Here is a 16,094-nt window from a genome sequence, read left to right as displayed (position 1 = left end):
GAATGGTTACCACAGGTTTGTGTGTCAAACTGGTGATCTCTTTGATAGACCAAAAGGAGGAATGGGCTATTATGGCCTGGGATATGATTAATGAAACAAAGCTTGCCTCAAAAGGGGGCACTTGGAAGAATACCACAGTGCATGACAAGATATTGGCTGCCCTCTTGGACACTCTTGAAGCTTGGAGGTTGCTCAGGGGAGCTAGTACGAAAGTGTAGCAGCTTCAACCCTGGGATGGGGGGAGAATTTCAGATACTTTGGGGATTCCTCTCTCAATTGGTCCCCTTGGCTCCCCAAACTTGGAAAGGGTTCCTTAGACCCATTTTGGAGGGAAGTGACACGCTTGGTGAACAACAAAGGTATCTCTAAACTATCGCATCTTTGAGATGACAAAAACTTTTGATGGAAGGATGTGGAGCTCGTAGTGTTGTAAACTTGGGTATGTACGAAAGGCTTCTAATTGGTAGACTCTTGGAAGTGCTTACAGTCTCACCACCACATGTCAATGGATCAGACATCGATTGGAGAGCATGGCATTGGCCAAAAGATAGAGCGTTCTCGCCTTCCAACGCCCAAAGTATCTTTAGTATGCTAATATATAAAGCGGATTGGTTCGTCCCACTCATCAGAATCTAGAAGAAAAACTGGACAGAGAAGCGCTGTAAATAGAGTACTAAGGCCATTTGGGAGACTAAATGTCCGCAATACATGAAGGTATTCATCTGGAAGGTGCTTTGGGGAGCCTTGCCTACTGGGATCAAGGTGTGCGCTAGAGGGCTCGGTTCTGACACCGTCTCTGGTTGTAGATCAGCCTCTGAAGACCCGCTTCGTCTATTCTTCAAGTGCCCTACTTCACGAGGGTTGGCCGCCAAGGTTTGCAAATGGGTATGGAAGACTTGGAAGATCATCTTCTTTACTCATGACCTGATCTTGGGAGGGCGAAGATTCCAAATCCAGGCCATCTTGGTGCACAAGGTCTGGAAGTCTAGAAATCTTTGAGTTTTTGAGGCCAAACTGGCTGTGGCCTGTTTTGATGATATCGTGCGCATGAGCACTGAACCCATCAGCGAGAAGAAGGTCCGCGGACGAGGATGAAGAAAGGACTCATGCAATGAGTTGCTTGAAACACTTGAGGGAGTAGGCGCTTCACTTTGGTTGCAACACCCGCCCCCCCCCACCCCCCCAAAGGGCAGCCTCTCCTGCATCCGGCCAGTGTTACCCTCCATGCCCCAAAGCATTCACGAACACGCCTCACAAAACAAGTTCATTCTACACCCATTTGGGTAGAGGGTGTCATGAGCGTGAGGAAGTGGGTCATACAAGGGAGGAAAGGTGCATTTTACAAAGCATGGTCTTGTAAAGGGATGGGGAAAAAGAAGGGGGGGGGGGGGGCGCGAACACACATGCAATTGACATCTCCATGTCGTTACCAGTGAATCCCTCGAGGTCATGTGCCCTTAACTACTCGTTTTGTGAGGAATGTGAAATAGGGATTCTAGAGAAGAGAGCATGTTTGGGAAGCATAGCACCAACATAAATTGCTCTGTAGTAATCGAGCTTCTCTAGGACACTACGTGTTTGGCAAAGAGCACCATATGTAGAGTACATGTCCAAATAAAGAGCACCCCTAACACAAAATGATTGTCTGAACACCTCATCATTTGAGCATAACTTGCAACCAAAGCATCTTAAGAGACGAAGTAGCAAGAAGAGATCTTCTCTAGGATGCTTAATTCGTTACTACGAGCACTACACTCTTGGCATAGATTTTCCATATGAGGGTACCATCCAACATTATAGGGTGCTCAATCAACCCCTTCCTCAATATCTTGTTATGGAGCTTTTATGAGACATTGTAGCTCTATCGAGTACAACACAATACTCCAGCAAACTCTCAATTGTTTCATCATAGCATATGCTACATGCATAGATCACTTAATTTGGAAGGACCCCATCTTGTGCTTTTTTTTAGGATGCACAAATAGTTCCCCTCATTTAAAGGGTTTCCCTTACACAACATTTGTTTGAACCATTCTAGATCTTTTTGCCATGTGTTCTTTGATCACATGTAGCAATATAAACACTCTAGGAGATGCCATCCCAAGAAGGTGGTTGTCTACGACATCGCGTGCCTCGCAAAGAGCTCCAAAATCGGGCACGTATTTCCATGAGAACACTATGTAGCACAATATTATCCCTTGCATTGACATCTTCTCAACTTAATTGCTTCATTGAGCACATGTGGCCTTCAAAGAAATCCAAGAGGCAATATCATGATAAGAGACATTTTGTAAAGAGCACCACACATGGCGTACATGGCCATGAGAGACATGGCGTAGAATAAGATGTTCTTGCCTCAAGTTCTAGGATCTTGCTAATGTAAGCAGTTGATGTCACAAACAAGACATCTTCAAACAGACAGGCGATGGCACTACCTTTCCCGCCCGGGGGGAGAGAGAGAGAGAGAGAGAGAGAGAGAGAGAATCTTGCTATGCATCGCCACATCGTATGGATAAGAAAAGAAAATCTATTTCACACAGGCCCAAAAACCCCAGCATTAACACTATTTCTCTCAAAAGGCAATGCAGGACATTGTGCACCCTATTAGTGTGGTTTTCCCTAGCCTAGAACAAGGTAGGCTAGAAAAGGTTATTCCAACTATTATTTCTCTCAAAAGGCAATGCCAGCAAAGTACTTATTTAGGAAATAATGCACTCTACTTAGTTTACAAGTCTTCTACCCTACCTTTATTTCAAGAAATATTAGCCCATACATTGATGAAGCCATGTGTGTGGATATCTCAAAGCTTCTGCTTGAATTGATCTTATAGATGAGGGTTTCAATAGAACATTGAATAGGAGCTCATTAGCATAATCAAAGCTCTGAAGTTTGCAATATTTATATAAAACTATGAACGAGCTTCCCCTAATAACACAATCATGGAGGTACATGCGAAACACCTTCGGTGCCAAAGGTTGGTAACTGCCAATCTTTCACTTCAAGACAATGCAAGCAAACGCTCATCATAATTTTTCATATACTAATCATGTTCTTTGGCATTCAAATTTAACAAGATTGTTCTTTTTTTTTAATAAGAACTGGAAGAGGAATCTCATCCCTATCATACCTATCCAAGCGGTACAAACGAGGGATATGTTATCCAACCACGTAGAAGATCAGAAGACTGGTACCGTTGTTGAAGAAGAGGGGACATGTGAAGAAGGTAGGATTCCAAACTTGGAACCCTTCCAACAATAAACCATGCTTGGTTGCCCTATACAAATAGGAAACAACTATGCTCCAATTTGTGGTCTTTGTGCCAGGAACTCATTTGGCAGGTGTGATGTCTCTGCCTCCCTGTTTGAGAAATATCAATAACCCAAAAATGAGGCTTGCTGACCAAAGAAGCCTTACGATAGTCTCTAACTACCCCAACAACGGCTCATAACCGACCAATAGGCATCTCTCAAGACCACCGATGTTGTGCTGTGTGTAGATAGTTCCTACGCTCTAAACTAGGGTCAAGTTCCAAGCTCATCGGATTGACAATTCAATCGGATTGGTGCGACGCTATGCTACTATGGCCATACAACCTTCTTCTGGCACCATTGTTGTAGAATAAAAAGAGAACAAAGCTTAGGACAACACATGGCTACTTGCGTTTGCATTGCATATTCATTCATTATATTAGGTTGCACGTGGCGTCACATCATCCTACACAATGTGTCATTGCCCAGAAACAGTCTGTTGTCGAGGCGTAGCCAGCGAGCACACTCGTGCAGACGGCGAGCAATCAATCCAAAAGGTTATGTTCCTGCTGCCTACAAAAGGCTTCAAGGGAAATTGTGGCTGCGGTGGGAGGCTGCTGCAACAGCTGCATACAGAAATGGGAGCGGGGGTAGCAGGTGAACTTCGATGGCAAGAATAATGTGCATTAGGAGTGAGTGAGGCTGCTGCGCTGCAGGTGGCGGCCGATAGGAGCAGGTCTGAGGCATCAAGCGGGAGACAGGTGAGGCAGCAGTCGTGGGGCTGCTCCACGGTAGGGGTGTGGGACGGGGGCTGCTACGCGGCAAGGGGCTGCAGGAGAGGGGGGCGGGCAAAGGGTATCACAGGGAGGGATGCACGCTACTCGCAAGCTCTCTCTCAGCTTTTTGCGGCTTCTTGAAGGATGAGAGACACTCGAGACCCAGTAATGGTACACATTTCAACAAAACTCTCGTCTCTCTCTCTCTCTCTCTCTGTCTCTCTCTCTCAACGGTTGAGAGTTGTTTTCTGAATCAGCAATGTCGCCAGGACAGCATCAAGGGTGCCACACTTTTTGTTGGCTCAGAATGCTTGTTTTTAAAATTATCCCACTTCGTCTTATGCAAAAAGTCTGGCAGTGATCAGTGTTTGCAACATTATCTCCTTGGGGGTATGGTAGGTTGAGAAAACTGGAACAAACAAACTTGTGTGGACAAGGATGTCATTAACAACAAACTCATAACCATTCTACATAGTCTGCCAAAGTGCATTTTCCCAGTGTTTTACTTCTTGCCAGCAACAGAAATACTCAGATTCAACCTTGTCTTTGCCCAATTGTTACAGAACACATATTAGGTAAATTTCTCAATAAGTATGATTAGTAAATGATGGCAACAAGCTACAAAAAGCACCCGTCACACAGTTGCAAGCCTTGAATGGGTTTTGCTGACCAAATGCTACAAAAAGCACCCATCACACAGTTTCAAGGATTGAGTGTGTTGCTGACAGAATTGATGCGAAATGCATTCTGACTGAAGCAAAATCTGAAAGCTCTGGGCATCGTCAAACAAGATGATACTGACAGAATTTGTAACAAAACTGATCAATTTTACCCACATCAGCAATTCCCCCTTTGTGCCAATCAACACTTTGGTAGCATGACGCGTAGTGTAGTACTATCCCCCAAACCTGTGTTCCCAATATAGCCTGCATGAATACGGTCACCATCGTTGGAGTCAAGGCTTCAAATTAGACCAATACAAAAGAACGCACCTCTCTTCGAGCCCACAATCAACCAGCATATCAGTGGTGACGCTGGGGAATTTGAAGCAATGAATACTAATCCATATCACAATGACATCCACACCATCCCAAGGCACTTAACCTAATTGCCTTGGTTGTCTAGCATAGCACCTAATTCTCTCAGCCTCTGCATGCCTTCACTTATTAGGAACCGGATTGCACTCACATCCTTCGCTAGACGATTACGCTCCATTTCCTCCCGGATAGTTCGCTGAAGGTCAGCTGGTTAAAATAAGTCGACATTAGTTGCTTGTTAACGAAACCATTGAACTTGAACACCTCTCTCTCTCTCTCTCTCTCTCTCTCTCTCTCTCTCTCTCAAATAACAGGTCTTGAGTTCAACTCTCCTTGTCGGATAGATCTTTAAGGTATCTTGGGATAGTTTCCTACGACGTTAAAATTCTCTTCTCCTTCTTTTCTTCTCTCTCTCTCTCTCTCTCTCTCTCTCTCTCTCTCTCTCTCTCTCTCTCTCTGCAATATATTCTTTCTATTACTTGAAATTTTCAAAAGGCCGAAGGCATTTGTCACAAACTTGGGCTCCCCAAGTCGGAAATTTGGCGCGACACACGAGAGAATGACTGAAAAATACTTCACAACTTTATCACACTTTAAAATTTGAGTCGACACGCCCTGGCATAGGCCCGTGCCCAGAGGTGTTGGGCCCAAAATCTGGCACCCCTTTCGGTATTTATTTTTATATTAATGCTCGAGCAAAGTACAACACCCAGGGGACCTCTGCTCTCAGACTCTGCGTCCAGATGCTCTAAAGAGTGAGGCCCCTTGGGCCTATTTATTCTTACAAGGGATGCCCCAAAAGCTTCCACAACTCAAAAGCAAAAAGTCCCAAAAGCAACTGGTTCCAAAATCTGCCAAAAAAGCAATCAATGCAAATTGCAAAAATCCATACAAGCTGCCACGTCATCGGACAGCACAAAATCCGAGATTCCGTACAATCTGCCACATCAGCAATAAGCGCAAATTTTGGGATTTTCTACCGTTCTGCCACGTCAGCATCTGTAATGTCCTGCCCGTACAGTCTACCAAGGTGGTCATGCCACGTCATCTGTTTATGACAACATTTCTTAAAGGCTAGGATGGTAGTGGAACAAATCTAGAGATAGAACAGGATTACAAGACCATCGGGGAAAACCAATCATGCGAGAAACATCAAGAAATTGGAGGCAAGCAAATAATGGAAGAATAAGAAGGATAAACTAACAAAACACGCATAATTAAAAGAGAAAAGAGATTCCATTAGATTGATAAAATGTGTAACAGACTTGACACTCCAAGTCAGGAATCAATCACGACAGCACCAAATAACCACTTCAAGACAGTTCCCAGGTCACAATAGATTTGCACTGGCCCGGCGGAGTTACGTGCCTAGAGTTGTTGGCCCCAAAGACTGGCGCCCCTTTCGGTATTTCTTTTTGTATTAATCAATGTCAAAGTACAAGAGAGCGGTTAGGGTTTCACTCTCAGACTCTGCGTCCAGATGCCCTGAGAAGTGAGCCCAAACCACTTATTTAAAGGTTACAAGGGATGCCCAAAAGCAGAGCCCCAAAAGCTTTCAAAACCAAAAGCAAAATTTCTCTCTCAAACCCTCTATAGGGCTTTTAAAGATGAAGCAATGTACTCTCTCTCTCTCACTCTTTCTGCCAAATTGCATCGCCCAAGAGGCTGCTTTTCAGCACCGTGAAATCCGGAGGCCCGTACTGCTGCCAAGTGGCATTTCTGCCGCCTGTTTTAGGGTTTCCAGCCACATTAGGGTTTCAGCCAGCAGTTAGGGTTAGGGTTTCCAGAAATTAGGGTTTGCAGGAATTAGGGTTTCTGGCAAAAATTAGGGTTTTTGCAAATTAGGGTTTCTGGCAGAAATTAGGGTTTGCAGGAATTAGGGTTTCTGCTTTCAGTAGCCACGTCATCACTTTGTGACATACCCCCCTCTTGAAAGCATTGTAATCGCCCTCGATTACGCCTACAAAACTGACAGAAGCCATAAACCGTCTTAGCAGACACCTAAGACATTGACTGTTAGTACCTACGTACTACAAACACACATCTGGCACATGTACCAATCGACAGTCACATCACACGACATCACAGGACATCACATGACATTCAACATTCATTCGGATCTTAGACCATTATTTATCGGCAATGTAGCTAGCAATCGCATCTAGATCCAATCGGAATCTCATCGATGTCCGATTGACTAACCCCTATTGCAACCATGTCTATTCAAGATCAATCAAACCAAAATGCTGCAGTCATTTCGTCTATCAGTTCCTGCACTTAAAAGAAGTCAACAACAAATCAATATCATTATCAGGAATTCCATTTAAAGTCATACAGCAGAATACTGTCAACTTTCAGTATCCCTGAAGCTCAAAGAGACATCAGTGACTCTAGTATCTAAATCAAGGCATCTGTTGACAAAGGAGCGGAGTGACTCCGCTCTTGTGTATCCCACTGCACCAGATCTCCGGCGAAGCTGAATTCTGGGTTCCATTTGGAGTAGACTATGCTAAACCAAAAGCATCGAGGTAAAGTTTCACAAGCTGAGGAGTATCTGCTAGGTCCTCCTCCTCCATCCACTTCGCATCCAATGCAGTATAATTCTTGAACTTAACCAAGAACCGCCTTCGGACTTTACGTATCCTTATGCGCCAAAATATGTTCAGAAACTCGTTTTCTTCCACTTCGGGTTGCTCATCGGGCTCCCCATCATCAGGCATATCACCTTTAAAAGGTTTCAGGAGACTCACATGAAATATATTGTGAATCCTCCGAGTATCTGGCAGTTTCAGTCGAAAGGAGACATCATTTATCTTTTTATTGATCTGGAAAGGGCCGTAGTATCGCATACTAAGCTTTGGAAAAAGCCTCTCCTTTCCCTTTTTCTTTCTTAGGCGTGCCTTCTCAAAACGTAAGAGCACCCAATCATCCTCCTTCAATTTCAAGCCGCGACAATGGCGATCCGCTGCCTTTTTCTGTCGTTCTTGAGACTTCTGCAAAGTCTCGTGAACCTTGGCAAAAGCCGTATCTAAGTCTCGCGTATATTCATCTGCTTCAAAAATCTTATCTTTCGTGCTTAGGAAGGGTGGAACCTTCGCAGCACCTTCAACAATCTCAAATGGCGCCTTCCCCGTCGAAGAGTGCATCGTGTTATTTGTAGGCAAATTCCACCAAGGTAAGTACTTTTCCCACTAAGTCTTTTGATCTGAGATATAAGACTTTAATAAATCTAGAATCACTGAATTGGCAATCTCGGATTGCCGATCAGTCTGCAGGTGGAACGATGACGAGAACTGCAGCCGCGTGCCAATGTTCTCCCAAATTGCCTTCCAAAACAAACTCATAAATCTGGGGTCCCTGTCGGAGACGATCGTCTCAGGCATGCCATGTAATCTGAATATCTGGGCCACAAATAGTCTCGCTAAATGATCCGGCTTGACTGTTTTCTTCACTAGAATGAAATGAGCCTGCTTGCTAAATCTGTCAATAACAGTCCAGATACCATTGTGACCACTCTGTGTTCGCGGGAGATCAAAAATGAAATCCATTGCAATACTTTCCGAGGGGCGGTGGGTATGGGTAAAGGCTGTAACAATCCCTGTGCTTTATGCCTGTCAAACTTGACCTTCTGGCATACTAAGCAACTGCACACAAACTCTTCCACATCCTTCTTGAGTCTCGGCCAAAGAAATATCTCTCTACCCCTTTCATGGTGGTAGCAATGCCGCGGTGACCCATAAAAGGTGAACAGTGGCATTCAGTCATAATCTTTTCCCTCAACGGCTGTGTAACGCACATGGTTTTTCTCATCAAGTAGCCTTCCCGAATGGAGTATCCTGCTACTGTCTCCCCATCCCATATCCATGTAAAAACATCTGCAAAATCTATATCTGTGGCATACTAGTCGACTATATCCTCGAAGTCCTATGATGTATCGCGGAAATAGCCAGAATCAACGGCTTCCGAGACAAAGCATCTGCCACCACATTCTTCTGTCCCTGAACATGGACAATCTGGAAGTGAAACTCTGATAAGATGTTCGCCCACCACATCTGCTTTTTCTGTGACAAGAAGTAGCGCAAACTCTGATGGTCTGTAAAGACAGTAAAATCCGCTCCGAGTAGGTAATGCCGCCACTGAGTAAGAGCATGGATAACCGCCAAAAGCTCTTTCTCATAAATCTGTGCTGTCATCTCCGGCTTGGAGAACGATCGGCTCTCGTAAGCTATAACATGGCCTTCTTGCATGAAGACCGCACCAAGACTATGACCACAAGCATCACAATATACTTCAAATGACTTATGCAAGTCCGGCAAAGTCAAAACTGGTCTTGTAGTCAATTTCTCTTTCAATGTTTGAAAGGCAGTTACCTCTGTGGGTCCCCACGAGAAAGGGACTCCTTTCTGTGTCAAGATATGCAAAGGGGAAGCAACCTCTGCAAACTTTCGAATGAACCGCCTGTAGTACAAACACAGTCCCAAGAAGCTTCTAACTTCATGGACATTCTTCAAATCGGGCCAATCACGAATAGTCTCTATCTTGGCCAGATCCATTTGCACTCCTACTACTGAGACAATGTGTCCCAAAAAGTGTATCTCTGGTAGGAAAAATTCACTTTTCTTTGCATTAATCACTAACTTGTGAATCTCGTAATGCCTGAAAGACCTGAAGCAGATGATCTCTGTGTTCTACCTCATTCTTGGAGAAAACAATGATGTCGTCAAAGAAAGTGCCAACAAATAGTCTGTACTCTCGAAAAATCCTGCCTATCATCCAGTTAAATGTCACAGGAGCATTGATTAAGCCAAAAGGCATCACCAAAAACTCAAATAACCCAAAAGTCATCCAAAAAGCTGTCTTGTAGACATCTCTCGGCGCGATTCTGATCTGATGATATCCACTCTTCAAATCAATCCTGCTAAAGCACGAGGATCCCTGTAATCTGTCGAGTATATCATCGATCCTAGGAATCGGGAATCTGTTCTTGATGGTGATTTTGTTGAGAGCTCTGTAATTGATGCACATTCTCCAAGATTCGTCTTTCTTCAAAACCAACAACACTGGAGAGCAATACAGTGAAGTACTAGGCTAGACAAGACCCTTTTTCAAGAGGTCTTTCACTTGGTTCATAATCTCTTCATTTTGTGCTCGGCTCACACGGTAAGGTGGCCGGTTTGGTGGTGTGCTTCCAGGTATCAGATCAATGGTATGATCTTCAAGACGAGCAGGGGGTAACTTGCCTGGCAGGCCCTCTGAGAAGCAATCGGCATGAGAGTGTAGAAAATCTTGGCGCTCTTTATCAAGTTTAGACATATTTGTCCTATCATCATCACTCAACTCTTTCATAAAGATCGAGTAAACAAACAGACTGGATTTCATTAATTTAGAAATGGCCGAAGCCGATACAATATGGACACTCGCCCTTCAGTTTAATATCAAGTACAATGGTTCTGCCCTTCTCTGTAGTCAATGTCGCTTTCCTCGTTGATAATCGACCATGGTGTTGTTCTTGTGGTACCAGGGAATCCCTAAGAGAACATCACAACCTTCCAAAGGCATTATGAAGAAGTCCTCATGCCCCAAAAACCCCTGACAATGCAACCGAAGTTTGCCAATGATAGGTGTAATGGCCACGTCCCTGCCTGGTGCCGCTAGAACTGCCTCTGCAAGTGGTCCCATCCGATTGGGAGTGATCTCGAGCCGCGCCGCCAATTCCGGTGAAATGAAGTTGGCCTTGGCTCCTCCATCAAAGAAGATCAGGGCCTCTTGGTCTTCCACTTTGTCCCAAGCTCGGCAAAGTTATGTACTCTCGTCCATAGTGTTCGGATCGGTACCCAGACAATCTGGAACCAGTCCTGTTTTCATCTTGCCTTTTCTTACACGTTCCTCAGCTGCTCTCAAACTCTCAAGCCTCTCATCGTCCTTGTCGTTTCGTTCTTTCTGTGCCTTTTTAGGACACTTCGCAGAGATATGTCCAAATTCCCCGCATCCAAAACACTTCCCCTCCTTGATGAAGCGAGCTCTCTCTCCTGAGGAGTAAGCTTGGGTCGTGCATCCTTCTTGTCCGGGTTGCTCTTTCTCTTTCTACTTTCATTCACTGAAGTCTGTTCGGCTCGTTGTGTCATGACCTCATCGGTGGGGTAGGTCAGACTGCCAGAGTGAATGGCAAAGCCCCGCTTCGCATGACTCATCAACTCCTGAATAGAAGCTGACTTCTGTTCCAAGCAGTGATCTCGGATCTCTGTAGGTAGACCCAAGGTAAACCGCTCAATCTGTTCAATGAACGAGATCTTGAATGAAGAGGCGGGTAGAAAAGAGCTCCAGAATCTCTCACAGTAAGCATCCACTGTATCTCTCTTGGTCATCCGAAGATGGTTCCAAGCAGCTCGTATATCGCGTTCATACTCTTATGTCAGCCAAGAAGAAATAAAAAGCTTTTAAATTTCAGCCATTTAACTGGCGCAGTCTTGTTTAAAAGAAGAGTGGACCACCAAGTTCGAGCATTCCCCTTAAAGTAAGAGGCAGCTCTCCGAATCTTGGAGTGCTATGAGTAGCGTCCTCCCGCGAAAGCGATGTCAAACTGTTGTATAAAAGACAAAGCCTTCGAAGCATCTTTGTATATCAAATTTGATGGCATGTCCACCTTCCTTAAACTCTCGGACTTTCTTGCTTTTGTCTTCCAGAAAGTCATACTGGTTGGCTTTATAAAAATTCTTCTTGTTCGCATAAAAGTTGTCGTCATCAGAGTCTGAACTGTCTGTAGACAAGTCCTCTGTAGAAATATCACTCACTGGGCAAGATTTAGACTTCTTTGCCTTTTTCTTGCCCTTTCCGAAGCGTTGTTTCTTGCTTCGCTTTTTGCCTTTTCCGTCTTCTTTGCTCGAGTCAGAAGAGCTAGAAGAGCTGTAGAAGAAGAAGAAGAAGAAGAACTGGGTACTCCTTCAAATCGAACACGCTTCTTCTGTTTCTTTGCCTTGTCGAATGTCGACCGACGACCCAAATAACCCGGGAAGTCAGTGCCTTTCTTCTGCTTTTTGCCGTGCTTTTTAGCTTTGTTCTGCGCGTCAAAAAGTTGAGCAATCCGTGCATCCACTACCTCTTCTAATTCCTTCTCTGTATACTTCTTGGGAACATGAGGTTTCTTGAGAGCGGGTTTCGGAAGTGGTGTTGTGGTTCTCTGCCACTCCGTATGCACCTCCTCTAAAGAGGTCTGGCTCATATATTTTGCCATCTTCGGGTCCTTGGCAAAATTGAGCATCATCTTTGTTGCATCGTTGATCAACTATCGGCGCTCCATCTCTCAATGATCCGCCTAAGTAGGCCGAGGCGGGCCATACTCTTCTCGTGCATCTTCATTGTGGTCTCTTCTCGCATCTCCGGATGCAAAAGGAGTCGACTGATTCTTGTCTGAAGCCATAGGTGCCACGGAAAAAAAAAATTGGGATCGGATTTCCCGTAGAAGAGAAATAGGCCATGCTATGATACCACTGTAACAGACTTGGATACTCCAAGTCAGGAATCAATCACGACAGCACCAAATAACCACTTCAAAACAGGTCACAGGTCACAATAGATTTGCACTGGCCCGTCAGAGTTCCGTGCCCAGAGTTGTTGGCCCCAAAGACTGGCGCCCCTTTCGGTATTTCTTTTTGTATTAATCGATGTCAAAGTACAAGAGAGCGGTTAGGGTTTCACTCTCAGACTCTGCGTCCAGATGCTCTAAGAAGTGAGCCCAGACCACTTATTTAAAGGTTACAAGGCAAGCCCAAAAGCAAAGCCCCAAAAGCTTTCAAAACCAAAAGCAAAATTTCTCTCTCTCAAACCCTCTTTAGGGCTTTTAAAAATAAAGCAATGTACTCTCTCTCTCTCTTTCTGCCAAATTGCGTCGCCCGAAAGGCCGCTTTTCAGCGTCGTAAAATACGAAGGCTCGTACTGCTGCCAGGTGGCATTTCTGCCGCCTATTTTAGGGTTTCCAGCCACATTAGGGTTTCAGCCAGCAGTTAGGGTTAGGGTTTACAGAAATTAGGGTTTGCAGGAATTAGGGTTTCTACTCTCGGTAGCCACGTCATCACTTTGTGACAAAATGAATTACAAAGAGCCTTATAAATAGGCATGCAGAGCATAGTAACAGGGAATGGCCGTTTTCAGGTCTCCGTTCCCCGTTCCCATTCCAAGTTCCCGTTCCGAATCCCTGTTCCGTGTTTCAAACATGAGTATTCGTAACAGGGAATGGCATTTTGTTCCGCGTTCCCGTTCCCTGTTCCCGTTCCGGTTTCCCGTTCCTGGTAACCATGATGCAGAGATATGAGATCATGTGGTGCATCATGGATACATACCGCATCATATAGGTCATCAGTTTTTGGTGGAGAGTAGCACACAAGCTTCACGTGGTAGTATCAAAACCAGAGTCAAGCAATTTCGGGATTCCGTACAGTTTCTGCCACGTCAACGTCCGTATTGTCCAGCTCGTACAGTCTGCCGAGGTGGTCATGCCACGTCATCTATTTGTGACATACCCCCCTCTTGAAAGAATTGTAATCGCCCTCGATTGCGCCTGCAAAATCAAGCATAAGCCATAAACCAGTTCAATAGACACCGACCCTAAGTACCGACGCACTAGCCACCAATCTAGCACTTGTACAAAGACAACAGTCACATCACATCACATTCAAAACATATCACATAAGAGTCTAGGACCATGATTGCTAGCAACGTATTTAGCAATCGCATCTCAATCCACACCGGACCTCACTCATGTCGGATTAACTAATTCCATATTGCGATTATGTCCATAGATTTCGTTCCAATCTAGGACCATGATCCTTAGCAACGTATTTAGCAATCGCATCTAGATCCATCCTGGATCTCACTGATGTCAGATTAGCTAATCCCATGTTGCGATCATGTCCCAAAAAGCTGTCAAAAGCTTTTGAGTTAAATTGGTTTTTGGGACTCTGCTTTTGGGGCATCCCTTGTAAGAATAAATAAACCCATTGGGGCCTCACTCTTCAAAGCATCTCGACGCAGAGTCTGAGAGCAAAGGAACCCTTCGGGAGTTGTACCTTGCTCAAGCATTAATATGGGGGGAGAGAGAGAGAGAGAGAGAGATTGGAAACACTAGGCCTCCAAGGTTATCAACTCAAGGAGAGACACCTGATGAGAGATGTCTAAAAATTTTCAAGTTGAAATCTGTTATGATTTCCGTGACAAGCATTTCAGGGGTACCCCCACTCTCCCATACGCTGCTCCCGAAGGATGATGTCAAATGTCATGTAGCTTCGAGCTTGGAATACCTTTCTGTCAGTGTCCTCGTTCCGAAGGATCACCCTAAAGGACCAGATTGAGCTGTTTTGTTGCGGACTACCAAAAGAGATTCAACAGTATTGCCTGAAGCAAAACTCGGACTCCATTTAGAGACTTATGGGACATGCCAAGGAAGGCTTTGGTATGCATGCTGGCACCCTAACCTACTATACGCACAAGTTAGTGTCCACCTCAACGGGCCAACAGTGTTCCAAGGGAAAGTAAAATCAGAAGAAGAAATCTACACTGCCCAAATTGAAGGAAGAGTAGCGTACTAAGTACTTCAAAGAGGGCAAGTGTTATGGCTATGGTGAACAGGGACATGTCTTTTGGGAATGTCCTAAGAAAGAACCAAGGGAACCAAGTGATGGTTCATCAAAGAGTTCCAAAGAACCAAGGGAATCAATTGATAGTTCATCAGAGAATTCCGACGAGTCAAATTGATGTGTCAGTGGACAAGGGAGGCCAGAACAACAACCAACGGATGCCAGGCACAAGAAACAAAACAAGAAAGGTAAGCTAGGTCCACCAATGATTTAGTCAAGGGCAGGGTTTTCTGGCTCTCGGTGCAAGGTAGATGGGGACAAGAACCTCGTAGATTCTCCTCAATTTTGAGTTGTACCCTTGGGCTTTTGGATTTTTAGCAATGTCTAATCCTTAAGTGCACGTCAAATTAGCGGGTTGAATTTGGTGTAGTGCGTGTTGCACAAGAGGGGAGCCACTCCATTCCCTTGTCACAGGTTGCCTAGATTGAATAAAGTCACTAATTTCTCCTTGAAATTTTCGGGATATTGATGGTTTGACAGCATTTTGCGGAACGACTTTATGAAAATATGTACATTGAATTGGAATTTCCTAGATTGAACTGATTTCAGCTTTCATGTGTGTATTGTTAGAGGAAGATGAAATGTCTGCAACATTTGTTTAATGGATGGTTTGATGAATTTAGTGCATCTAGACATCTGTTAGAGATCAGCGAGATCTGTTGGGTTAAAGGCCCAAATGGCCCCCTTTGTGTATAATTTTAAAGGTTATTAACCTTTGGCAAGTTCACATTGAACTTGGCCACTAACTTTAAATTGGTCCTATACATTTTAATAAAGGGAATGTGAGTCAATTTTTACTCACTCACTTATTCCCCTCATATCGTGTAGCGCTCCTGCCTCTCTCTCTCTTCGTTCTACTAGCGCCCACTTCTCTGCTTGCACTCGCCCCTCTCCAAGACACACCCTACAAATTTCCTCGTGCTCTTTCACTTGCACACACCGCTTCGCGCTCATCAACTGGTATCAGAGCCCAATTAGTTTTTGCTCCTAAACCTGCAAACGCTGATTTACAGCAAAGGAGGTCAACTTTCACGCGAGATTTTGCAAATTCATCGCCAAAGGACTCGTCCCTGAACACTAGAAAGCTCCCAGCAAGCCAAATTAACCTAAAACAGGCTAAAATTAGGTCAAAATCAGCAAATTACAGGTTATGACAGCAAAATACAGGTTTTGCAAATCATGTATTAAGGTGTGGGAACATCTTTGCTAGGTCCCCGCTACCCGAAAACACTGAAATTGCCGAAAAACAAGTCCCAAAACAAGTGTTTTCAGCAAATTTCAGATTTACGCAAGTTTTTGCAAGTGTTTTTATGATGCGACCACATTTGGGAAAGTGCAAATTGATGCAATCTACGCACGTTTGACAAGTTTTGGTTATGTATGACCATTTGTGGCTCAATTTCG

At 44.5% G+C, this 16,094-nt stretch overlaps 1 protein-coding gene across 5 annotated transcripts in view; it reads right to left on the bottom strand.

The window, feature by feature from the left end:
* Nucleotides 1-4,794: 4,794 nt before the first annotated feature.
* The window catches only part of LOC147420829 (LYR family of Fe/S cluster biogenesis protein), a 53,520-nt gene continuing 42,220 nt past the window's right edge, over nucleotides 4,795-16,094 (bottom strand). For 2 of the 5 annotated variants that reach the window (XM_086504887.1, XM_086504886.1), the window contains exon 3: nucleotides 5,130-5,268. In XM_086504887.1, the coding sequence (XP_086361013.1) occupies nucleotides 5,221-5,268 (48 nt within the window). In that variant the 3' untranslated portion in view covers nucleotides 5,130-5,220. Of the gene's footprint in view, nucleotides 4,951-4,973; nucleotides 5,269-16,094 lie in introns of those variants that run through there. The other 3 variants (XR_015187011.1, XR_015187010.1, XM_086504885.1) reach the window with 3 other exon arrangements.

The sequence above is a fragment of the Adiantum capillus-veneris genome, chromosome 28 (assembly GCF_014529385.1).
Source record: "Adiantum capillus-veneris isolate H3 chromosome 28, ASM1452938v2, whole genome shotgun sequence".
Taxonomy (NCBI): domain Eukaryota; kingdom Viridiplantae; phylum Streptophyta; class Polypodiopsida; order Polypodiales; family Pteridaceae; genus Adiantum; species Adiantum capillus-veneris.
The sequence above is the reverse complement of the archived record's forward strand: the minus strand, read 5'-3'. Positions and strand labels throughout refer to the sequence as shown.